Source organism: Macaca nemestrina, chromosome 17 (assembly GCF_043159975.1).
Source record: "Macaca nemestrina isolate mMacNem1 chromosome 17, mMacNem.hap1, whole genome shotgun sequence".
NCBI lineage: Eukaryota > Metazoa > Chordata > Mammalia > Primates > Cercopithecidae > Macaca > Macaca nemestrina.
In genome coordinates, this window is record NC_092141.1 from 7,610,615 (window position 1) to 7,633,939 (window position 23,325).

A 23,325-nucleotide genomic window follows, 5' to 3' on the forward strand; every position below is an offset into this window, starting at 1 on the left:
ATCTATCTCCAAAGGAACTACAACTTCCATCAGGCACTACTTCAGCCCAACAGGAAAGGATGTGGGGGCGTGGCTCCTACTCTCTAGTAGAGCGGGAAACTACAACTCCCAGGATAACGCGGGATCTCAGCAGGGCTAAAGGAGTGACTGAGCTCTGACCTGGCAGAAACCACCCCGACAGCCTCCAGAAAGGGGCGTGACCGAAAATGTAGGGGCGTGGCCACGTGGGCATCAGGAAGAAGTAACCTGTTGAATCTATTTCTCCTCCCCACCCTTACCGCTTCCCATAAGGGGGAAGCCGCTGACCAATAAGCCTCTTCCAAAAGAGGTAAAGGGAGGTAGACAAGGGGCGGCGGCGGAGCCTGGCTACTGCATTCCGTGGGAGGCGCAACAGTTACTTTCTACCTGCTGAGTTCGGTGAACCAGTTCATGCGGGCGGGGAACTGCATATGACAAAAGGGCCAGGATAGAGGAGGTATTTATTTGTTCATTTTGAGGACTAAATTTAGAATCCATCATCTACAGACCCATTTGTAGCTTGTGTCTGGGGCACTCGCTCTGCTTCAGAAAGAGGGAAGAACGGGGACGACTTTTTGGCAGCAAAGGAAAGGCCCGTCTAGGCCACCTCCCTTCCGTGCTTTCCCTAGCCCGAAACGATAGAACCGCATGGCTTCCGCGGTCTGGGGGAGTGCCCCCTGGTGGGGCCCGCCGCCCCCGGCCCCAGCTCGGCCGCTCACGGACATCGACTTCTGCTCCGGGGCACAGCTGCAGGAATTGACGCAGCTGATCCAGGAGCTGGGTGTGCAGGAGAGCTGGAGTGACGGGCCCAAGCCCGGAGCCGATCTCCTCCGGGCCAAGGACTTTGTCTTCTCTTTGCTTGGTAAGTAACCCTACTTGCCTTTGGGAGCTCACAGCTCTCAGCCTCACTACGCCCCCGCCCCCGCCCCGGCTTTGGGCGACACCCTCACGATCCGTTCCATTTTTTAGGTCTAGTTCACCGCCGGGACCCTCGCTTTCCTCCCCAGGCAGAGCTCTTGCTGCTTCGTGGTGGGATTCGCGAGGGCTCCCTGGATCTGGGGCATGCACCCCTGGGTCCCTACGCCCGAGGACCTCACTACGATGCCGGCTTCACACTCCTAGTGCCCATGTTTTCACTGGACGGCACTGAACTGCAACTGGACCTGGAATCCTGTTACGCACAGGTCTGCCTCCCAGAGCTGGTGTGCGGAACCCCTATCCGGGAGATGTGGCAGGATTGCTTAGGACCCCCAGTCCCAGGAGCACGTGATTCGATCCACCGAACGGAGATCGAAGAAAGTTCCAAGGACTGGCAAAGCTCTGTAGACCAGCCGCACGGCTACGTCACTGAGCACGAGGCGCCAGTGTCTTTGGAAAAATCACCTAGTGACGTTTCATCGTCCGAGTTGCCTCAGTATGACGTCGTCGACCTTGGCTCTAGCGCGCCTTTGAAAACACTGAGTAGTGACGTCACCAAGGCAGACGTCGAAAGCCCAGTCCCAAAGCCGTCGGAGGCTCGGGAAGCGTGGCCCACATTATGTCCCTCCCAGGTGGCTACCTGGTTCTTTGCTACGCTGGCGGCCGTCGCCGAGTCTCTGATCCCTGTCCCGGGTGCTCCGCGTCTGGTGCACGCAGCTCGCCACGCGGGTTTCACCACCGTCCTTCTGGCTACTCCTGATCCCCCTCGCCGCCTCCTGCTCTTCGACCTGATCCCAGTGGTATCCGTGGCCGGCTGGCCCGAGGGGGCTCGGAGCCACTCATGGGCTGGTCCTCTGGCCTCTGAGTCAGCTTCCTTCTACCTGGTGCCCGGTGGCGGCACCGAGCGACAGTGCGCCTCCGCCTGGCAGCTCTGTTTCGCCCGCCAGGAGCTGGCGCTCAAAGCGCGCATACCAGCGCCGCTGCTACAGGCGCACGCGGCGGCCCAGGCGCTACTGCGCCCGCTGGTGGCCGGGACCCGGGCAGCGGCGCCCTACCTCCTGCGGACGCTGCTGTACTGGGCGTGCGAGCGGCTGCCCGCGCTCTACCTGGCGCGGCCAGAAAATGCGGGCGCCTGCTGCCTCGGGCTGCTAGACGAGCTGGGTCGAGTGCTCGAGGCTGGGACTTTGCCTCACTATTTTCTGAACGGCCGAGAGCTCCGTACCGGGGACGGCTCCGCTGCGCTGCTCGGAGAATTGGTCCGGCTCCGCGGGGACCCTGCCCGGGCCCTCCGTGCCGCGGTGGAGGAGGCCAAGGTGGCCCGCAAAGGGGGCGGTTTGGCCGGCGTGGGGGGCGGGGCCCATTAAAGATGCTGTTCCTACCAGTGGAAAGTGCCTCTGTGGGCGAGCGAGACGTGGGGGGCACAGCTCGCCCCTCGCCTGGGGGACTGACTGTGTGCCCTGGGCCTGAAGCCCCCCTTCTGGAAGGCCTCCCTGTTGGTTCCTCCTCTAGGACCACCCGCCTGCCCCGGCACAAGTTGCCCCATTCCAGCCTCGCTACTCTACACTTCTGTGGCCAGCACTCCGCCCAGGGGCAGCTTCCAGAAACCGTCTGTTCCCAGTTCTTTTGGTCATTTCTCTTAAGGGTCAATAGAAATTGGAGAAACATATTTGCTGACCAAACGCGGAAAGGAGTTATGGAGACCAGGGTCTGATCAATTTGGCTCACACACAAAGGCAGAGATATGAAGGAGGCCGGATTTCGCCCGAGGCTGGATCTCACCACTACCCCTCCTCCATCTCTCCAGTTCTTCCCCCACTTTCCTCGTGCTGTTCTGTCCTCGCTAACATCCCGGCCAGTAGGGTCCCTTTCCATTCTCCCAGCGTCCGCCATTCCATCTCCCTTGGGCCCAACCTCTCCTTCCTATCCAGAGGTGCGTTCGGGAGGCCTTCTTGTCCCTCCTTCTCTGAAGGCTGAGACGTGCGGCCTTGCCTCGGCTTTGCCTGCTTGTAAGACACAGTCCGCGCTCTCTACCTCCAAGGAACCCCGGGGTTCCTCCTGCCCGGCTTCACCCTCCTATTTCCCAGCGTCTCCGCCCCCTGCCCCGCCCCCGGGCCGGCTCTCCGAGGAGGGGGAACTGCTGTCGCCGCCGCCGCCGCCTCAGCTTCCCACAGCCGCTGCCGCTGCCGCCGCTCTGCCTGGTCCAGCCACCGGCCCAGTGCTCTGACTTCGCCGGACCGGGGAGCTCTGCAGAGACACCCTCACTCCTTCCCCAGGGTCCGGGACGCCTAGCCGGGCGTGGGGGGAAGCTCCGTTTGCGGGGGACAGGGAGGGAGGAGCCTGGAGCCGAAGCCAGCGCCACCCGTCGCCGGATCAACAGGACAGGACAGGTTGAGGGGCGTCGGGGAAAGGAAGAGGGGGTGCTATAGGCAATCCCGGGGAGGACGAGGAAGCCCTGTCGCAGGAAGCTGTGATCCGCTCTGACTTGTAGGGGGCCTGTTCACATTTGGGGACTGGTGACAACGTGGGTGCACTCCTCTCTCGGGGGGCTGGTTAGATTGGAGGGCGTGGGATCTAAACAGCACCAGCTGTCCCCAAGAAAATTTAAGGGGCAGCCAGGGGAGAAAAAAAAAGCAAACACGGATGCTCCTCATTTTGAGGTGGCGGAAGGCCCTCCAGACAACTACGTGGTGTATCCACTAGGAAGGGTGGATTTGGAGGTGACTTCAAAAGGAGCGGAGGGTGTGAAGGTGAAGAAAGGGTCTTGGCCGCTAGAATTCTATGCTACTAGACATGGGGGTGACTTGGTGAAAAAGCTGTTATCCAGCCAGAGGGTCTGGGAGCCCCGTCTTACTGAATCTGGGCAACCTGGATACTCTGAGACATATTTTGGGGAGATTTCAGTGAAAAAAGTGGGGGATCCCCTCCATTTAGAGTGTAGCAAAGGAAAAAACACCAAGGTTGGGTTCCTTCCTGACATTGGCAGTGCCCCAGTAGGGGTGGGATGAGCGAATATCCCCAAAGCTAAAGTCCCACACCCTGTAGATTACAAGAGTGGATTTGGTAGAAGTGTGCCCCCAAATACAGTGGAAAGGTGCCTGGAGATATTTTAACCACGTCTTGGAAATTTGGGGGGTCTTGGTTTTGGGATAGGTGAAGTGGGGACAGACACTGGAGAGGAGGGAAAGGGGACGTTTTCAGTAGGAGGCAAAACTCGAGGGTGGGATCCACTGAGGAGTACATAGGCTGCTGGATCCGGTGGAGCCAGCACTGGGCCCACGGGTGGCAACTGGCTGCTGTGGAGGGGTGTACGTGGGGTGGGGGATTCTGGGGCTTATCCTCAGGTCCTGTGGGTGGGGCAGCGAGTCGGGGCCTGAGCGTCAAGAGCATGCCCTAGTGAGCGGGCTGGAGCCCAGCGCGCTCCTGGCGCTGGCCGGTTTGGGGGTGTCTCCTCCCGGGGCGCCATGGCGGCGCTGGCCAGTAGCCTGATCCGGCAGAAGCGGGAGGTCCGCGAGCCCGGGGGCAGCCGGCCGGTGTCGGCACAGCGGCGGGTGTGTCCCCGCGGCACCAAGTCCCTTTGCCAGAAGCAGCTCCTCATCCTGCTGTCCAAGGTGCGACTGTGCGGGGGGCGGCCCGCGCGGCCGGACCGCGGCCCGGGTGAGTGCGGCTGGGGCGGGGTCTCCCGGCCAGAGGTTTCTCTGCCTGGGAGATTGAGGCCAGGGACTCTGAAGGATAGGGCCCGGCTGAGGGGCTCCTCGAAAGTGGAAGGGGGTGGGCCAGGACTACAAAGTCCCTGCCAGACTGTGCCTCAGTTTCCCTTCTCTTTAGTTCATAACCCGGAGTCTCCTTATTTTCGAGGTCAAGGGGAAGGCTTGAGGGGCTAAGTCTGTATCCCCGAAAGCCTCGCAGTTCCTGCTTGTCCCCCCTTCCCAACACAGCAGTCCCCACCCCCATCGTCCTCCGCCTACGTGCCGGTTCTCGCGATTCTTTCAATCTGGAGCGGAGAGGCCTGGGGGTTTCCAGATGCCTGGGTCACCCCAAGGGTTTCTGCAGCTCCAGCAGCACGCCCCCCCAGCCCCTGCCCGCCCCGGTTCTCCCGCTCCTCCACGCCTGGGCTCGGTTCCTCCTGGTCGAGCTCTTCTGGCTCCGAGCCAATCTCCCCAGCTCTCTCTCGGGTGTCCTTGCAGCTACCTCGCCAGCCAGCCCTCTATGCGCCCTCCTCCCGTGACCTGCGCTTCAAGAACGGAGCTGGGCACCCCCTCCCATAACCCCCGCGCCACTCCGAAATCGGGTCCCGTAGGCTCAGGGGACCCTACGCTGGGAGGAACTCAGACACAGTTCACGGCTAGAGATGGGCGCAGACTCTTGGGGGTCGTACCACCTACAAGGGGGGACAGGGAAGTCGGCAGAGAGCAAGCGATGGGGGAGGAGAGTTCTGAGAGTTAGAGTGTGGTCCCCGTCCAGGTGCGACAGTCAGGGAGTCCCTCTGGCCCTGCTCCCGCCCGCTCCCAACTCCCTTAAGGGTAGCCCCCTCACGCCCTCCTCCCCGCGCCACCGGCTGCCCATAGTGGTACAATCCGCAGCCCACCCTCTGAGTGGGACCGGGCCCCCACGTGACTCAGCCTGCCTTTCCATCTCCTCAGCTCCCACCCCCCATATCCTTGGTGATGTCCCCCTTACCCCAGGCGGGTTACCTGGCCGAAGGGGAGAGGCTGAGCCTCAGGGAGAGCTGGGCCCCCGCGAGCCAGCAGACAGACAGACAGGCAGACGGGTCAGTGTCAGACAGACCGGCACCGGGCCAAGGCAAGGCTCTCGCCAAGCTAGCGGCAGCCGCAGCAGGTGCTGAGTCAGCGTCAGGCCCAGTCCCACCCCCACCCCTGAGGGAGAGCCCCTACCCTGTGGTCAATTTGCTGCTGCCACTGTCCCCCACCTTCGCAAACACGCTGCCCCTTCAGTACCCCTGCTGGTCTCCCTCTGTCCCTGCCTTTTGATATATCTCTCCCCTCCCTCCTCCCCCACTCCTCCCCGCTTCTGGTTAAGCTGTAGGGTAGGAATTAAGCCATTTAAATAAATTTCAATAAATTACACTGAAAGCTCCTGGTTATAGGAAGCAGAAGGGACCCACATCAGCTTTCCCAGGAGTGAAAGGGAGGTGGGAGACAGCGTGCTTGGAGGGTAAGAGAGCTGGGGCCCTGGGACCCTCTTCCTTCCTGTCATTCTCCTTTCATCCTCTGATCCTGCCAAGTGTAGGAATGTTTCTGGGAACAGAGATGTCATTTTCAAAGATGAATGTCTCTCTCTCCAGAGCCTCAGCTCAAAGGCATCGTCACCAAACTGTTCTGCCGCCAGGGTTTCTACCTCCAGGCGAATCCCGACGGAAGTATCCAGGGCACCCCAGAGGATACCAGCTCCTTCAGTGAGAGGGGAAGCTGGCCGCCGGGTGGGAAGGGGGAGAATGGGGACAGCAGATGACAATCCTATTCCCTCTTCAGCTTCTGTTGCCATTGGTCCGTCTTCCTGACCCCTAAGGGAAAATGCGGAGCTGGGATGAGGGGAGCTCAGGTGAGGGTCAGAGGCCTGGGTATTGATGTTCCCTCTCTCCACCCCCAGCCCACTTCAACCTGATCCCTGTAGGCCTCCGTGTGGTCACCATCCAGAGCGCCAAGCTGGGTCACTACATGGCCATGAATGCTGAGGGACTGCTCTATAGTTCGGTGAGACAATGAGGCTGAGTGGCTGGGGAATACCGGGAACTCCCCTTCCTCAATTTATCCCTTGAGGGAATGACAGTCTTCCTCAACTACAGACATTTTGCCCGGGACTCCTCCCTCCAGCTTTTGCTGATGGCCTGTCATCACTGCCCATTCCGGACCAACTCCTCTAGGGTCTCTCCAATGCCCACTCCTTGCACACCCCCAACACAGCCCCAGGCTCTTTGAATGTCCAACTCTTTCTGCCTTTTAGGGCCCCTACTCATCCCATCTCCTCCAGATTTTGTCATTACTCACTTCCCTAGAGTCATCCAGGATAGGGGATAGTGAGAAATTGGGAATACAGTGGAGAGAAGGAATCTTATTCCAAGACCCCTAAAAGTCTAGTTCTTTTTTTTTTTTTTTAAATAGTAACAGGGTCTTGCTATATTGGCCAGGCTGGTCTCGAACTCCTGACCTCAGCTGATCCACCCGCCTCAGCCTGCCAAAGTGTTGGGATTACAGGCATGAGCCACTGCGCTTGGCCCAGAGCCTAGTTCTTAGCCCTCAAGGGCCCACCAGGCCTCTTCCTTGTCCTCCCTTTGCTCCCAGGTCCTACAAGGACTCAGAAGTTGCCCTCCCCCTCCCCCAAAAAGCATATGGATTATATCTATCTATCCTGGCTTGTGCTTTCCATGAGCTCCCTTCTGCCCAGTGATGTGTCTTTTTATCTCTCTGTCTTTGTGTGCCTTTCTGGGTCTTTGTCTCCTTAGCCGCATTTCACAGCTGAGTGTCGCTTTAAGGAGTGTGTCTTTGAGAATTACTACGTCCTGTACGCCTCTGCTCTCTACCGCCAGCGTCGTTCTGGCCGGGCCTGGTACCTCGGCCTGGACAAGGAGGGCCAGGTCATGAAGGGAAACCGAGTTAAGAAGACCAAGGCAGCCGCCCACTTTCTGCCTAAGCTCATGGAGGGTGGGTATAGACTCAAGAAAATGAGGACCACAGGAGAGGGTATTGACCTTGATACGGACATTTAGGGGCCGACAGCTCAGGCTACAAGTGATAAGAGGACCCTGTTATGACAGATCAAGCCAGGAAAGCTTTGCCCTTTGGGGGTTTGGGGTGCTCTCCTCCTGTGGGTTGGGGTTCTGGGAGGGTGAATGTACGGGAAGGGAGCCCTTTCAGAGCACTAATTCTGCCTGGTCCCTCTGTGCCTAACTCTCCTTCCCTGCTCCTCTTTTTCTCCCCTTCACAGTGGCCATGTACCGGGAGCCTTCTCTCCACAGTGTCCCTGAGGCCTCCCCTTCCAGTCCCCCTGCCCCCTGAAATGTAGTCCCTGGACTGGAGGTTCCCTGCACTCCCAGTGAGCCAGCCACCACCACAACCTGTCTCCCAGTCCTGCTGTCACCCTTGCTGCCACACACATGCCCTGAGCAGCCAGGTCCCACCAGGTGCTCTACCGTGAGGGAGCCTAGGGGCTGGCTGTGACTTCCGAGGCTGCTGCGACCCTTAGATCCTTGGGCCTAGGAGGGAGTCAGAGAGGGGGATGTCTGAAGATGGTCCTGGCTGATCACTTCTTTCTTTCCACACTCACACAACCCCATGCCTTTTCCTGAGATGGCACTGGGAGTTCCCAAATGGACAGCCAGGGCATAAACATTTCCCACCCCGGCTCAGCCAGTTCCTGGAGTCCCGTGCCCATTTTCGTTGCCACTGAGCCATTTCTAGATTTACTGAAGCTCAGGATTCATGTGTCCTTCTTTCCCTACTCTACATTCTGCCTTGGTCTGGACACATTCTGGAACACTGGACACCCTAGCCAGGGCCACTTCTGCACCAGGGCTCTGTGCTGGAACCCAGGCATGCTGCCAGCCTTTGCTCTGGATCCATCAGGCTTCTGTCCGTGACTCAGATGGATCCCTGGTTTCCAAGTAGAAAGAGGCTAGATTTGAGCCTTGTCTAGCTGTTGGCCTTGGCCTGAACTGGAACCAGTCTCAGATGACCACGGGTTTAACCTTCTTATCCCAGAGACACCCAATTCTAGAGCTTTATGGAGCCATACTTCCTCCTGAATCCCAGATCTAGGACACAGAACATGACTCTCAGCCCTTTTACCCAGGATGGAGCTGGGGCCTGTATAGCCATATTATTGCTCTCAGTAAGTTCTAGCCCCACCCTCCCCCCTTCTTGAGTGATACCTATTACGGATGAGTTCTGGAAAAGACCCAGCTATGATTCATAAAAACAGTTCTGGATGAATCAAGAACCACTTCTTGTTTTTCCTAGATAATTCTCTAAAAATATGATTCTTCCATATAGAATGCTAAGCTTATTTTTACATGCAATTTCTAGCTACTTCAACCCAGCTGAGGTCGTGCCAGGGAGACAGAGTCTGGAGAAGGGCTGAGGAATTTTGGAAAGATCCCTGGCTCGTAGTAGGGAAGCTGGGATGGGGGAGGGGTCAAAATGATGACATGATTGAACCTGCATCTGTGTGGGATGGATACGAACACTTAGCTACCTCAGCAGGAATTCCTTCCAGGCCCCCTTTAAAGCTGAGGTCCTTAAAGTAATGTGTCCTGAATAAGAAGGACAAATGGATACAGCCTCGACCCTCCCAGTGAGGAGACCCCAATTCAGCAATAAGTCTCACCCTTCTCCCCTATAGGTCAGGCCAAGGAGGGTGAAGGCCTCTTGCACTCCAGACCTCATATGCCCCAACAGCTTCTAATGGGATAGAACTTGCTTTACCTTACAGCTTAGAACCTTAGCTGAGCTTTAGATACCCAAAAAGGGCCCGTCTAGATTTTTTCAGAAAAACATGGAGCGCTAGGGGCAGCCTGGAAAAAACTGGGAACCTGCTAGTGAACTAGGAGGGAGACTCCCATAGCCTCAGATTTGGATAGGGTAGGCTGAGGGGGCCCTAGGGGAGGGACTAGGGCTCCAAGGCAGGTCACTTTTCCTTAGGCTGTTCTACTTCCGGCTTGTTGCAAGAGGAGTAGATGTCCCCTCACCCACACAAACCCCGCTGAGGCTCCACCCAACTCCTGGGACTGCTCCCAGGGGATCGGGTCTCCACTCCACGCTTTCTCAATTAAAGACGATGTATACAACTAAAGTGCTGTCTGTCATCTGTTGGTGGCGGGCTTGGCAGTTGCTCGAGGCAGGATCAAGTCCCAGGGGCGGGGCGGGTGGGCTGGCGGCTGCCCCCAGCAACAGGTGCACATTCCCGGGCTCCTCGTCACTTCCCCTGTGCTGGCGGTCCCAGTGGCTCTCGGAGCGAAGTCACTGAGCGAGCCGCCAGGCTATGACCCCAGGGGCTCTGCTGATGCTGCTGGGGGCGCTGGGAGCGCCGCTCGCCCCAGGTAAGTGTAGGCCCTGAAGGAGCAGTGACAGGTCCAGCGGTTGTGGCCAGACACCAGGGCTGCACTTAGTCTCTCCTTCCCCAGGCGTCCGCGGCTCGGAGGCAGAGGGCCGACTCCGGGAGAAACTTTTCTCTGGCTATGATAGCTCCGTGCGGCCAGCGCGGGAGGTGGGAGACCGTGTCAGGGTCAGCGTTGGTCTCATCCTGGCACAACTCATCAGCCTGGTGAGGGCGCACGGCGGGGGTGGGGGAAGAGGTCAGGCCAGCCGACCAGCCGCGGGGCGTGACTTTAGGAAAGGCCGGACCGGGGACAAACTGGGGGCGGGGCCTGGGATGAGACCAGGCTGAGAGGGACCAGCCTTCAGTGAAGACTGGGTCGAAATCAGACAAATGGACAAGCTCTGGCCGTGGCTGGTGGACGGGCCTGGAGTAGAGCCAGGTAGGGTGATGGACGGACCTGTGACCGGACCTTAAAGTGGAGCTGGGGACGAGGCAGGGGCTGGGGGATGGACCTCGAGGTAGGGCCATATGGGTCCTGAGTGCCCAGGGTGCTTGGTGCTCAGGGGTCAATAAATGGCAGCAGGTGGAGATTCATGGCTGGGTGGATTATGAACTGAGGGCAGGGCCCGGGACAGAGCAAGGCGGAGGGCTAGGCAGGAGCGAATCTGGTAGGTTGATAGGCTGGGAGTGTAGACGGCTGGAAAGGGTGTTTCTGAGATACAGGCAGGTCTTAAACTAACGCTCCTTCTGGGATGTGGACTTGGACTCAGGAGGATGGGGCTCAGAAAAAGGGGGTGGGGTTCCCAGGAGAGGTTGGCCTTCCAGCCCCCTCATTTCTCTCCACCCTACTTCACCTTTACCCCTTAAATTTTTCCTTTCTAGAACGAGAAGGATGAAGAGATGAGCACAAAAGTGTACTTAGACCTGGTATGGAGACCCCGCAGGGTGGGAAAGGGCCTCCCGCTGCCTTGACAATTTTCTTGAATATCCAGCCCAGTAAGAATATTTTTTACATCACGACTTTAGATAACACGTGTACAACTGAAGCCAAAGTTCGAGGAAACAACACCTAACTTTACTACAGGAGTTGCACCCCATGCGTTTTTTATTCTAATTTTGTGTGTGTGTGTGCGTGTGTGTGTGTATGTGACGTGGTCTCACTATGTTGCACAGGCTGGTCTTGAACGCGGGAGCCTGAGCTATCCACTAGCCTCTGGGGGGGAATCTCCCCAAGTGCTGAGATTACAGGCATGAGCCACTGCACCTGGTCCATTCTAATTTTTGAAACACTGGTTTGGGGCCACTAATTTGATTCCCCATCCACTAAAGGATTGCGAACTGCAGTTCGAAAACCACTGTTTTAGAGGCTAACTAGTGCAGCCTCCTCATTTTTACAGAGTAAAAAATTGAAACCCGGTGCGGGGGAAGGGAAATTAGCTGATGTGGATCCCAGCGAGTGAAGGCGGAGCCAGAGCCAGAACCCCGGCCCCTTGACCCACAGTTTATGCCTGCCCTGCTCCCCTTCCTTGCACTCCCTTCCTGGGCTTCCTTTGGAAATCCCTCGTCCCCTCCCGGCCTCCAACCCGGGACAGCCCCTCAGCTTCTGCTTCACTAGGAGTGGACTGACTACAGGCTGAGCTGGGACCCTGCGGAGCACGACGGCATCGATTTGCTCCGCATCACGGCGGAATCCGTGTGGCTCCCTGACGTGGTGCTACTGAACAAGTAGGAGACCTTCCAAAGCCCGGGAGGTGGCGCGGGGCCTCGCGGGGCGGGGCCTCCGGGCGCGGGCCCTGATTGCAGATGAGATCCCTTCTCTGCAGCAATGATGGGAATTTTGACGTGGCTCTGGACATTAACGTCGTGGCGTCCTCCGACGGCTCCGTGCGTTGGCAACCCCCGGGCATCTATCGCAGCAGCTGCAGCATCCAGGTTTCCCGGCTCTACATTGGAAGCTGAAGGAGCTCTTAGAAACCCTCCCTTTCCATAGACATCCTGGCTCTCCAGCGACTCCCATCCTTCATTCTTCCCCCATTATCTAATCCCCATGACCTTCACCTCTTGTCTACCCTCCTGATTTTCCATTGAGTGTTCTGTACACTTTCTTTGGCTTCTAGTCTTACTCAGTGACCTCTCTCCCCACCCCCATTTTCTCCATGGCTTCCCTTCATAACCCTCCAATTCCTCCGTGATTCCCCTTCCCTGTGCCCTCCCCAAAAATCTCCCAAACTCCATCAGCGCTGACTGATTCTCTGGCAGCTCTAGTGACTCTCCCCTCCATCCAGGTCACCTACTTCCCCTTCGACTGGCAGAACTGTACTATGGTGTTCAGTTCCTACAGCTACGACAGCTCGGAGGTCAGCCTGCAGACAGGCCTGGGTCCTGACGGGCAAGAGCAGCAGGAAATCCACATTCATGAAGGGACTTTCATTGGTGAGTGGGCATGGCTCCTACATCCATGGGCTCTATGATTTCCAGCTTCTAAGAGGCTCATAAATATCCTGTCAGGGATGACCAATACAGCCCTGTGGGGTCAGCAGGATGGGTATGGCTATCTACATTTTAAAAGTATGGGAATTGCCGGGGGCAATGACTCACGCCTGTAATCCCAGTACTTCGGGAAGCCGAGGCAGGCGGATCATTTGAGGTCTGGAGTTCGAGACCACCCTGACTAACATGGTGAAACCCCGTCTCTACTAAAAACACAAAAAGTTAGCCGTGCATGGTGGCGGACGCCTGTAATCCCAGTTACTCGGGAGGCTGAGGCAGGAGAATCGCTTGAACTGGGGAGGCGGAGGCTGCAGTGAGCCGAGATGGCACCAGCACACTCCAGCTTGGGTGACAGAGTGAAAATTCATCTCAAAAATATTTTTAAACGGCAGGGTGTGGTGGCTCGCGCCTGTAATCCCAGCACTTTGGGAGGCCGAGGCGGGTGGATCATGAGGTCAAGAGATTGACACCATCCTGGCTAACATGGTGAAACCCCATCTCTACTAAAAATACAAAAAATTAGCCGAGTGTGGTGGTGGGCACCCGTAGTCCCAGCTACTCGGGAGGCTGAGGCAGGAGAATGGCGTGAATCTGGGAGGTGGAGCTTGCAGTGAGCCAAGATGGTGCCACTGCACTCCAGCCTGGGCAACAGAGAGAGACTCCATCTCAAAAAAAAAAAAAAAAAAAAATTTAAAAAACAAAATAGGCTTGGCACAGTGGCTCACGTCTTAATCTCAGTATTTTGGGAGGCTAAGGTGGGCGGATCACCTGAGGTCAGGAGTTCGAGACAACCCTGGTCAATATGGTGAAACCCCGCCGCTACTAAAAATACAAAAAATTAGCCGGGTGTGGTGGCGGACGCCTGTAATCCCAGCTACTTGGGAGGCTGAGGCAGGAGAATCACTTGAACCTGGGAGGCGGAGGTTGCAGTGAGCCAAGATTGCGTCACTGCACTCCAACCTGGGCAACAAGAGCGAAACTCCGTCTCAAAATAAATAAATAAAAACATGGAAATTGAGACTTGCCCAGGTTTATTTGAGATGGGCTACTCAGCCCAGTGTCCACAGCTAGTCTCATCAAGTCAACGCTCTCAGATCTAGGCTGTGGCAGAGCAAGCCATACTTGGCACTAACGAGGACAGCTCCCATATCTGTGTCCCCCTCCTTCTCCTCCTCCCCAGAGAATGGCCAGTGGGAGATTATCCACAAGCCCTCTCGGCTAATCCAGCCTCCAGGTGATCCTAGGGAAGGGAGGGAAGGACAGCGCCAGGAAGTCGTCTTCTACCTCATCATCCGCCGGAAGCCTCTCTTCTACCTGGTCAATGTCATCGCCCCATGCATCCTCATCACTCTTCTGGCCATCTTCGTCTTCTACCTGCCACCAGATGCAGGTAATGGGGGAAGGGGCTCCCACCCTTTTGTCATTGGCTCAGCTTCTTCCTTGTCACCCTTAATCCAGGCAGGATTTTCCTGCCAATCCAAAGCATCATAGATTGGGCTTCAGCAATCCCACCCAGGCTCTGCCTCCCATTGACTGCCACCTTTCCTCCGCTCAGTGAAACTGGGACTCTTTCCCAATAGGAGTCCTAGCCTCTAATCCATAAAGCTTTTACTCCTCTGAACCACAAACCTCCAGGCTTAGATAACTCTCCCATTGCCTTTTCCTATTCCTAACATCCCCTGCCCACTGTCAGAACCCCAATACTCCTTTATTTTTTTTTCGCTTTTTTTTGAGATGGAGTCTCGCTCTGTCGCCCAGGCTGGAGTGCAGTGGCGCCATCTTGGCTCACTGGAAGCTCCGTCTCCCAGGTTCACGCCATTCTTCTGCCTCAGCCTCCCGAGTAGCTGGGACTACAGGCACCCGCCACCACGCCTGGCTAATTTTTTGTATTTTTAGTAGAGACGGGGTTTCATCATGTTAGCCAGGATGGTCTCAATCTCTTGACCTCATGATCCACCCGCCTCGGCCTCCCAAAGTGCTGGGATTATAGGCGTGCGCTTGACCTTTTTTTTTTTTTTTTTTTTTTTTTTGAGACAGGGTCTTGCTCTGTTGCCCAGGTTGGAGTGCAGTGGGGTGATCATAGCTTGCTACAGCCTCAAACTCTTGGGCTCAAACAATCCTCCCACCTCAGCCTCCTGTGTAGCTGAGACCACAGGCACCCACAATCATACCCAGCTGATTTTTTTGTATTTTTGGTAGAGAAGGGGTTTCACCATGTTGCCCAGCCTGGTCTGCAACTCCTGAACTCAAGCGATCTGTCCTCCTCAGCCTCCCAATGTACTGGGCTTATAGGCATGAGCCACCGTGCCCGGCTCCCACTAGTCCTTTAACCTCCTATCTCCCTGGGAAATATATAATAGTAATAGCCAACGTTTCTTTAGGAGGCAGCATAATAGGATAACTTTTGGCAAATTCCTTAATCTGTTTTTTTTTTTTTTGAGACAGAGTTTCGCCCTGTTGCCCAGGCTGGAGTGCAGTGGCATGATCTTGGCTCACTGCAACCTCCACCTCCTGGGTTCAAGCGATTCTCCTGCTTCAGCCTCCTGAGTCGCTGGGATTACAGGTTCCCACCACCATGCCCGCCTAATTTTTGTAGTTTTAGTAGAGACAGGGTTTCACCATATTGGCCAGGCTTGTCTCGAACTCCTGACCTCAGGTGATCCACCTGCCTCGGCCTCCCAAAGTACTGGGATATAGGCGTGAGCCACCACACCTGGCCAAATTCCTTAATCTCTATGTGTCTCAGTTTCCTGATCTGGAAGTGGGCCAACCATTGTCCCTACTGCATAGAATTATTTGAGGATTGACTGAGTTAGTAGAACTATGCCTGGCACCCAGTAAGTTCTATGTAAGCATTGTGTTTTGGGTTGTTTTTTGTTTTTCTTTTTTGAACACTTGCTATAAGGTAATTCATTTAATATGGTACATGTACTAATTCTAATCTTTACAACAATCCTGTGAGGTAAGTAACGGATTGTCATTCTCATTTTACAGTGGAGGATAAAGAGGCTGAAAGAGTTTAAGTCATTTGCCTGAAATCATTACACAGTTAGAGAGGGAAAATGTTGCAGTTCCAACCTGGGTCAGTGGCAGTCTGATTCAGAGACCTGATATCCTTAACTCTAGTATTCAAAACATGTTTTCCTCCTCTCTGCCATCAAATCCTTTGTCTAAAGAAGGAGAGTGGGCCGGGCGCAGTGGCTCACACCTGTAATCCCAGCACTTTGGGAGGCTGGGGCTGGCGGATCACTTGAGGTCAGGAGTACTCAAGAAACAGAGAGGAGGCCAGTGGAACTGAATGAAGTAAGCAGAGGGGAAAGCAGTAGGAGATGAAGTCCAGGAGCTCATGGGAAGGACCTATAGACCATAATAAGGCCTTTGCTTTCATGCAGGAGATGGGGAGCCAATGGAAGATTCTGGAAAGAGGAATAATATGATCTGATTATATTTCTTTCTTTCTTTTTTTAGACGTAGTCCCGATTTGTTGCCCAGTCTGGAGTGCAGTGGCGTGATCTCGGCTCGCTGCAGCCTCCGCCTCCTGGGTTCAAGTGATTCTTCTGCCTCAGCCTCCTGAGTAGCTGGGATTCCAGTCACACACCACCATGCCCTGCTAAATTTTTGTACTTTAAGTAGAGATGGGGTTTTGCCATGTTGACTGGACTGGTCTCGAACTTCTGACCTCAGGTGATCTGCCCGCCTCGGTCTCTCCAAGTGCTAGGATTACAGGCGTGAACCACCACGTCCAGCTTGATTTATATATATATATATATATATATATATATATATATATATATTTATTTATTTATTTATTTTTTTGAGACAGAGTCTTGCTCTGTCGCCCAGGCTGGGGTGCAGTGGCCGGATCTCAGCTCACTGCAAGCTCCACCTCCCGGGTTTAGACCATTCTCCTGCCTCAGCCTCCCGAGTAGCTGGGACTTACAGGCGCCCGCCACCTCGCCCGGCTAGTTTTTTGTATTTTTTTTTTTTTTTTTTGAGACGGAGTCTTGCTCTGTAGCCCGGGCTGGAGTGCAGTGGCGGGATCTCAGCTCACTGCAAGCTCCGCCTCCCGGGTTTACGCCATTCTCCTGCCTCAGCCTCCGGAGTAGCTGGGACTACAGGCGCCCGCCACCTCGCCCGGCTAGTTTTTTGTATTTTTAGTAGAGACGGGGTTTCACGGTGTTAGCCAGGATGGTCTCGATCTCCTGACCTCGTGATCCGCCCGTCTCGGCCTCCCAAAGTGCTGGGATTACAGGCTTGAGCCACCGCGCCCGGCCATCTTGATTTATATTTTAACAAAATCAGTCAGGCTGCTCGGTTGAGAACAGTCAGCATGGGAGAAAAGGATGAAGCAAAGAGATCAGTTAGGAGGGCTTTACAATATTCAGACCTAAGGTAATGTGCTTTGGAGCAAGGTGGTGATGTAGGAGGTGGGACTCGACTCCAGATCAAACTGAGGACTAGCTAGAACAGGAACAGGGAAGATGCAGCTTTCCATAAGACATACCCACAAGTGTGCCATGTCAGTTTACCATTGCCATGGGAACACCTGGGAGTTACCACCCCTTTCCATGGCAATCACCCGATGACACAGAAGTTACTACCCTTTCCCTAGAAAGTTCTGCCTAATCCATTGCTTAATCTGCATGCAATTAAAAGTAGGTATAGGCCAGGCGCGGTGGTTCACGCCTGTAATCCCAGCACTTTGGGAGGCTTAGGCGGGCAGATCCCTTAAGGTCAGGAGTTCGAGACCAACTTGGCCAACATGGTGAAACTGTCTCTACTAAAAATACAAAAAATTAGGCAGGCGTGGTGGCATGCACCTGTAATACCAGCTACTCGGGAGGCTGAGACAGGAGAATTGTTTGAACCCAAGAGGCAGAGGTTGCAGTGAGCCGCGATCACGCCACTGCACTCCAGCCTGGGTGACAGAGTGAGACTCTGTCTAAAAATAGATAGGGAAGACTATGGGAGGAGTAGCTTTGGTAGTAAGAGAATTTAGTTTTGGTCATTTTGTTTTATTTTGTTTTTGTTTTTGTTTTTTGAGACGGAGTTTCACTTTGATGCCCAGGCTGGAGTGCAATGGTACAATCTCGACTCACTGCAACCTCTGCCTGCCAGGTTCAAGTGATTCTCCTGCCTCACCCCCCCTAGTAGCTGGGATTACAGGTGCCCACGACTACGCCCAGCTGATTTTTTGTATTTTTTGTATTTTTAGTAGAGACGGGGTTTCACTATGTTGGCCAGGCTGGTCTCGAACCCCTGACCTCAGGTGATCCAACCGCTTCGGACTCCCAAAGCGCTGGGCTTACAGGTGTGAGCCACTGCGCCCGGCTCAGTTTTGGACATGTTAAGCTTGAAATATTTATTAGACATCCAAGTATCCAAGAGAGGTTGAGTAGGCAGATGGATATATATCTGGCATTCAGGGGAGAAGTCCAGGGTGGACATACAAATGTAGGAATGATTTGCATGCAGATGGCCCTTTCAAAAGCTTGTTTCTTTCTTTTTTTTTTTTTTTTTTCAGACGGAGTTTTGCTCTGTTGCTCAGGCTGGAATGCAGTGGTGCAATCACAGCTCACTGCAACCTCCATCTTCCATGCTCAAACAGTCCTCCCAACTCAGCCTCCCAAACAGTTGGGACCACAAGCATGTGCCATTGTGCCTGACTAATTTTTTTTTTTTTCTTTTTGTAGAGACTGGGCACAGCGGCTCATGTCTGTAATCCCAACACTTTGGGAGGCCAAGGTGGGTGGGTCACTTGAGCTCAGGAGTTCGAGACCAGCCTGGGCAACATGGTGAAATCCTGTCTCTACAAAAAGTACAAAAATTAGCTGGGCATGGTGGCATGCACCTGTAGTCCCAGCTACTCAGGAGGCTGAGGTGGGAAGACCACTTGAGCCTGGGAGGTGGAGGTTTTGATGAGCCATTATCATGCCACTGCACTCCAGCCTGGGTGACAGAGCAAGACCCAGACTCAAATTTGTTTTTGCAGAGATGAGGTCTCCCTATGTTGCTCAGGCTGGTCTGAAACTCCTGGGCTCAAGCAATCCCTCCTCCCACCTTGGCCTCCCAAAGTGCCAGGACTACAGGTGTGAACCACTGTGCCTGGCTGCAGAAACCTGTCTTTGAATGGCCTGGAAACATGGTCACTGATTATGCCATAGAGCTTTCCTTCTGGCAAAGTCTAATCCTTCTCTCTTTCTCTCTGCCCTCCAAGGAGAGAAGATGGGGCTCTCAATCTTTGCCCTGCTGACCCTTACTGTGTTCCTGCTGCTACTGGCCGACAAAGTACCTGAGACCTCCCTATCGGTACCCATTATTATCAAGTACCTCATGTTTACCATGGTCCTCGTCACCTTCTCAGTCATCCTTAGTGTCGTGGTTCTCAACCTGCACCACCGCTCACCCCACACCCACCAAATGCCCCTTTGGGTCCGTCAGGTGAGAAAGATCTCCTCCTCCAACCCCAACTTTCCTTTTACAGACCATAGGGAAAACTACAGCTATGTGGTAGAGTGTTGAAGTGCCCAAGCCTGTTAGGTGTTGAAATGTTGCAGTTAAGCTGACCCCTATCATTATCATTTCACAGATCCCTTCCTCTCTTCATCAGTACTGCTCATCTCGGGTCCCAGGGAAATATTCTTAGGGTTAGGTACTATCAGATTGGAAGCCCACTCTTTCCAGTTGGGATACCTCCCAACCCACTGAAGAGGTTTTTTTTTTTTTTTTTTTGAGAGGGAGTCTTGCTCTGTCGCCCAGGCTGGAGTGCAGTGGCCGGATCTCAGCTCACTGCAAGCTCCGCCTCCCGGGTTTACGTCATTCTCCTGCCTCAGCCTCCCGAGTAGCTGGGACTACAGGTGCCCGCCACCTCGCCCGGCTAGTTTTTTGTATTTTTTAGTAGAGACGGGGTTTCACCGTGTTAGCCAGGATGGTCTCAATCTCCTGACCTCGTGATCCGCCCGTCTCGGCCTCCCAAAGTGCTGGGATTACAGGCTTGAGCCACCGCGCCCGGCTTTTTTTTTTTTTTTTTTTTTTTTTTGAGATGGAGTTTTGCTGTTGTTGCCCAGGCTGGAACGCAATGGCACAATCTCAGCTCACTGCAACCTTCATCTCCCAGGTTCAAGCGATTCTCCTGCCTGAGCTTCTGAGCTTCACGAGTAGCTGGAATTATAGGCACCCGCCACCACGCCAAGCTAATTTTTGTATTTTTAGTAGAGAGAGGGTGGCACCATGTTGGCCAGGCTGGTCCCGAACTCCTGACCTCAGGTGATCCTCCCGCCTCAGCGTCCCAAAGTGCTGGGATTGCAGGCGAGAGCCACCGCGACTGGGCCAACCCACTAAAGAGCTCTTAGGTCTGTGTGGCTGCATTTCCTGGCGTAGCTCGTTTGTGGAAGAATGTGCACGCACATACGCGCGGGAATGGGCATGTGGAGTGGGGTGGTTGGCTGTTTCCCTTCTGGTCTGAAAGCATGAAAGCCCCCACCAATACGCCTCTTCTACTCTGCAGATCTTCATTCACAAACTGCCGCCGTACCTGGGTTTAAAAAGGCCCAAGCCCGAGAGAGAACTGATGCCGGAGCCCCCTCACTGTTCTTCTCCAGGAAGTGGCTGGGGTCGGGGAACAGATGAATATTTCATCCGGAAGCCGCCAAGTGATTTTCTCTTCCCCAAACCCAACAGGTAGGACCACGCCCATTACCCACATAAAAGGGAGAGGGAGAACTACAGTTCCCAGAAGAATGTGCGGAAGAAGCGGCCCATGCTCCCGGAAGATGCTGTGGTTGAGCATCATGGGAGTTGTAGTACCCCTGCTGCTCACATTGAGGGGAGGTGGGAACTAAAACAGAGGCGGTGGAAGAAGTTGTACAAGGTTAGAGAGATCACTGCTGTCGGGGAGAGCGTGAAGGGCACTCTCGGGTTTTGAGAACTGGCAAGTTGTTGGAGGCAGCTGGAGCGGGGCCTGGGTCGCTGGCATTGGCTGTCTTTGCGTCTGGGCGTGGCCAGTCACTCCTCTTCCAGGTTCCAGCCTGAACTGTCTGCCCCTGATCTGCGGCGATTTATCGATGGTCCAAACCGGGCTGTGGCCCTGCCTCCGGAGTTACGGGAGGTCGTCTCCTCTATCAGCTACATAGCTCGACAGCTGCAGGAACAGGAGGACCACGATGCGGTATGTCCAACGGGAGTGGAACAAGGCCAGGCGTAGGCGACCTTGGCCCCACCCCCCAAATTCCGCACCAGCACTCGCTTTCGTTTCTTTCGTTTTTTTTTTTTTTTTTTTTTTTTTGAGACACTCTCACTCTGTCGCCCAGACTGGAGTGCAGTGGCGTGGTCTCGGCTCACTGCAACCTCCGCCTTTCGGGTTCAAGCGGATTGTCCTGCCTCAGCCTCCCGAATAGCTGGGACACAGGCGCGCGCCACCACGCCCGGCTAATTTATTTATTTATTTTTTTTAGACAGTCTCGCTCTGTCATCCAGGCTGGAGTGCAGTGGTGCGATCTCGGCTTACCGCAAGCTCCTCCTGCCGGGTTCACGCCATTCTCCTGCTTCAGCCTCCCGAGTAGCTGGGACTACAGGCGCCCGCCACCACGCCTGGCTGGTTTTTTTTGTTTGTTTGTTTGTTTGTTTTGGGGTGGTTTTTTTGCTATTTTTAGTAGAGGCGGGGTTTCACTGTATTAGCCAGGATGGTCTCCATCTCCTGACCTCAGGATCCGCCCGCCTAGGCCTCCGAAAGTGCTGGGATTACAGGTGTGAGCCACCGCGCCCGGCCTTGCTTTCGTTTCTGATTGGACATCTTCCTAATTTGGTCCCACCCCCTGCTTACCTACTGGTTCTTTTTTTTTTTTTTTTTTTTTGAGACGGAGTCTTGCTCTGTCGCCCAGGCTGGAGTGCAGTGGCGCGATCTCGGCTCACTGCAAGCTCCGCCTCCCGGGTTCACGCCATTCTCCTGCCTCAGCCTCCCGAGTAGCTGGGACTACAGGCGCCCACAACCGCGCCCGGCTAATTTTTTTTTGTATTTTTAGTAGAGACGGGGTTTCACCGTGGTCTCGATCTCCTGACCTTGTGATCCGCCCGCCTCGGCCTCCCAAAGTGCTGGGATTACAGGCGTGAGCCACCGCGCCCGGCCCTTACCTACTGGTTCTTTATGCCCATGCATTGCCTGCAGTCTTGCTCTCCTATTGCGCTGCTGGCTCTTGCCTCAAACCGGTGGTAGGAGGACCCAGGCGGGTACAGGTTGGGGAAATGGGAGGGTTTCCCTGGGGGTCTGGGCCCAGAGCTCAGGAAGTTTCCTTTGCCTACCCACAGCTGAAGGAGGACTGGCAGTTTGTGGCCATGGTAGTGGACCGCCTCTTCCTGTGGACTTTCATCATCTTCACCAGCGTTGGAACCCTAGTCATTTTCCTGGACGCCACGTACCACTTGCCCCCTCCAGACCCCTTTCCTTGAAGACTGGAGGGTCGAGACCCAGGCCCTCTACCAGTTGAAGTGAGAGTTTGGTGATACTGTCAAGCCATATCCTTCTCTGCCTCTTAACTCCTTCACTAGGAATCCGGGCCTCTTATTTCGTTTCTGGGGACTGCATTGGACTGAGGGCTGGGTAGGCAGGTGTCTTGGACCCACCTGAAATGCACTATCATCTGATTTCCTCTTTGGGATCTTGAAGAAGCTCTTTTGGGTATCAACACCTAGGTTGCCAGTGAAATAGAACAAAGAACAGGAACTAGATTGTAAGCCTTATGAGGTCAAGAAATGTGTCTTGTTCACTGTAACATCCCCAGTGCCGTGCACAGGTCCTGACCTATAGTAAGTGCTTAACATTTGTTGAATAGGGGAAATAAATTTCTGGAAGTAAATACAGCAATTAATAATGTTTATAAGCTGGGCATGGTCGCTCAGGCCAGTAATCCCAGTGACTTGGGAGGCTGAGGTGGGAGGATTACTTGAACCCCACAGTTTGAGACCAGCCTGGGCAACATAGTGAGACTCTGTCTCTAAAAAAATAAAAATAGAAATAAAGTAGCTTATTGTTTGCATGTCAGGTCTTGTGGTCATTTTCTTTTTAACTTTTTGTAATTTATTATGTTTTGTAATGTGTACTATCTTTAGGATAAAAAAAAAAAGTTATTTCTACAAGCATGCATTGGTAATGAGAAAAAGCAGCATTTTCAAGACCTTCATTCAAGTTCCAGCCTTGGTGCTCACACAAGCCACTAGACTGCTCTGTACTTGTTTCCACATCTGTAAAGTGAAACTAGTGATAGCATGTGCCCTATAGGACTGTCTGGGGATCACATGAGAACATGGGAAAAAAGCACTATGCGGTGTGTATCAGAGGTTGCAACGGTGTGTTTTTTGTTTGGCCTGCAGAGTTTTAAATTTGCACTAGTTCACTAATTTTATTTATTTATTTTTTTGAGACAGAGTCTCGCTCTGTTGCCCAGGCTGAGTGCAGTGGTGTGATCTCAGCTCACCACAACCTCCGCTTCCTGGGTTCAAGTGATTCTTCTGGCTCAGCCTCCCGTGTACCTGGGACTACAGACACATACCACCATGCCCAGCTAATTTTTGTATTTTTAGTAGAGATGGGGTTTCACTATGTTGGCCAGGCTGGTCTCGAACTCCTGACCTCATGATCTGCCCGCCTTGGCCTCCCAAAGTGCTGGGATTACAAGCGTGAGCCACCACGCCCAGCCACTAGTTCACCACCATTTATTTATTTATTTATTTATTTATTTATTTATTGGAGATGGAGTTTCGCTCATTGCCCAGGCTGGAGTGCAATGGCGCGACCTCCGCTCACTGCAACCTCCAACCTCCGCCCCCGCCCGGGTTCAAGCAATTCTCCTGCCT

At 54.3% G+C, this 23,325-nt stretch overlaps 3 protein-coding genes across 4 annotated transcripts; all 3 read left to right on the plus strand.

Annotated features, from left to right (window-relative positions):
* The first annotated feature begins 226 nt into the window (after positions 1 to 226).
* LOC105473530 (transmembrane protein 102) lies at positions 227 to 3,114 on the plus strand. The gene is made up of 2 exons (XM_011727349.2): positions 227 to 880; positions 988 to 3,114. The coding sequence occupies exons 1-2, from the start codon at positions 667 to 669 to the stop codon at positions 2,298 to 2,300; spliced, it is 1,527 nt and encodes a 508-aa protein (XP_011725651.2). The 5' UTR covers positions 227 to 666; the 3' UTR covers positions 2,301 to 3,114.
* Positions 3,113 to 9,741, plus strand: LOC105473540 (fibroblast growth factor 11). Its single transcript, XM_011727356.3, has 5 exons — positions 3,113 to 4,590; positions 6,239 to 6,349; positions 6,544 to 6,647; positions 7,397 to 7,595; positions 7,879 to 9,741. The coding sequence occupies exons 1-5, from the start codon at positions 4,398 to 4,400 to the stop codon at positions 7,947 to 7,949; spliced, it is 678 nt and encodes a 225-aa protein (XP_011725658.1). The 5' UTR covers positions 3,113 to 4,397; the 3' UTR covers positions 7,950 to 9,741.
* A 145-nt stretch (positions 9,742 to 9,886) lies between these two features.
* Positions 9,887 to 22,508, plus strand: LOC105474431 (cholinergic receptor nicotinic beta 1 subunit). Of its 2 annotated transcripts, XM_071082293.1 has the most exons (11): positions 9,887 to 9,988; positions 10,073 to 10,212; positions 10,870 to 10,914; positions 11,603 to 11,712; positions 11,811 to 11,919; positions 12,273 to 12,420; positions 13,658 to 13,867; positions 18,695 to 18,918; positions 19,985 to 20,157; positions 20,497 to 20,644; positions 21,781 to 22,508. In XM_071082293.1, exons 1-11 carry the CDS (start codon positions 9,931 to 9,933, stop codon positions 21,919 to 21,921), a joined length of 1,506 nt encoding a protein of 501 aa, XP_070938394.1. In that variant the 5' UTR covers positions 9,887 to 9,930; the 3' UTR covers positions 21,922 to 22,508. The 2 variants fall into 2 exon arrangements, with proteins under 2 accessions (XP_070938394.1, XP_070938395.1); XM_071082294.1 differs by lacking the exons at positions 9,887 to 9,988; positions 10,073 to 10,212 and adding an exon at positions 10,380 to 10,426.
* Positions 22,509 to 23,325: the final 817 nt, after the last annotated feature.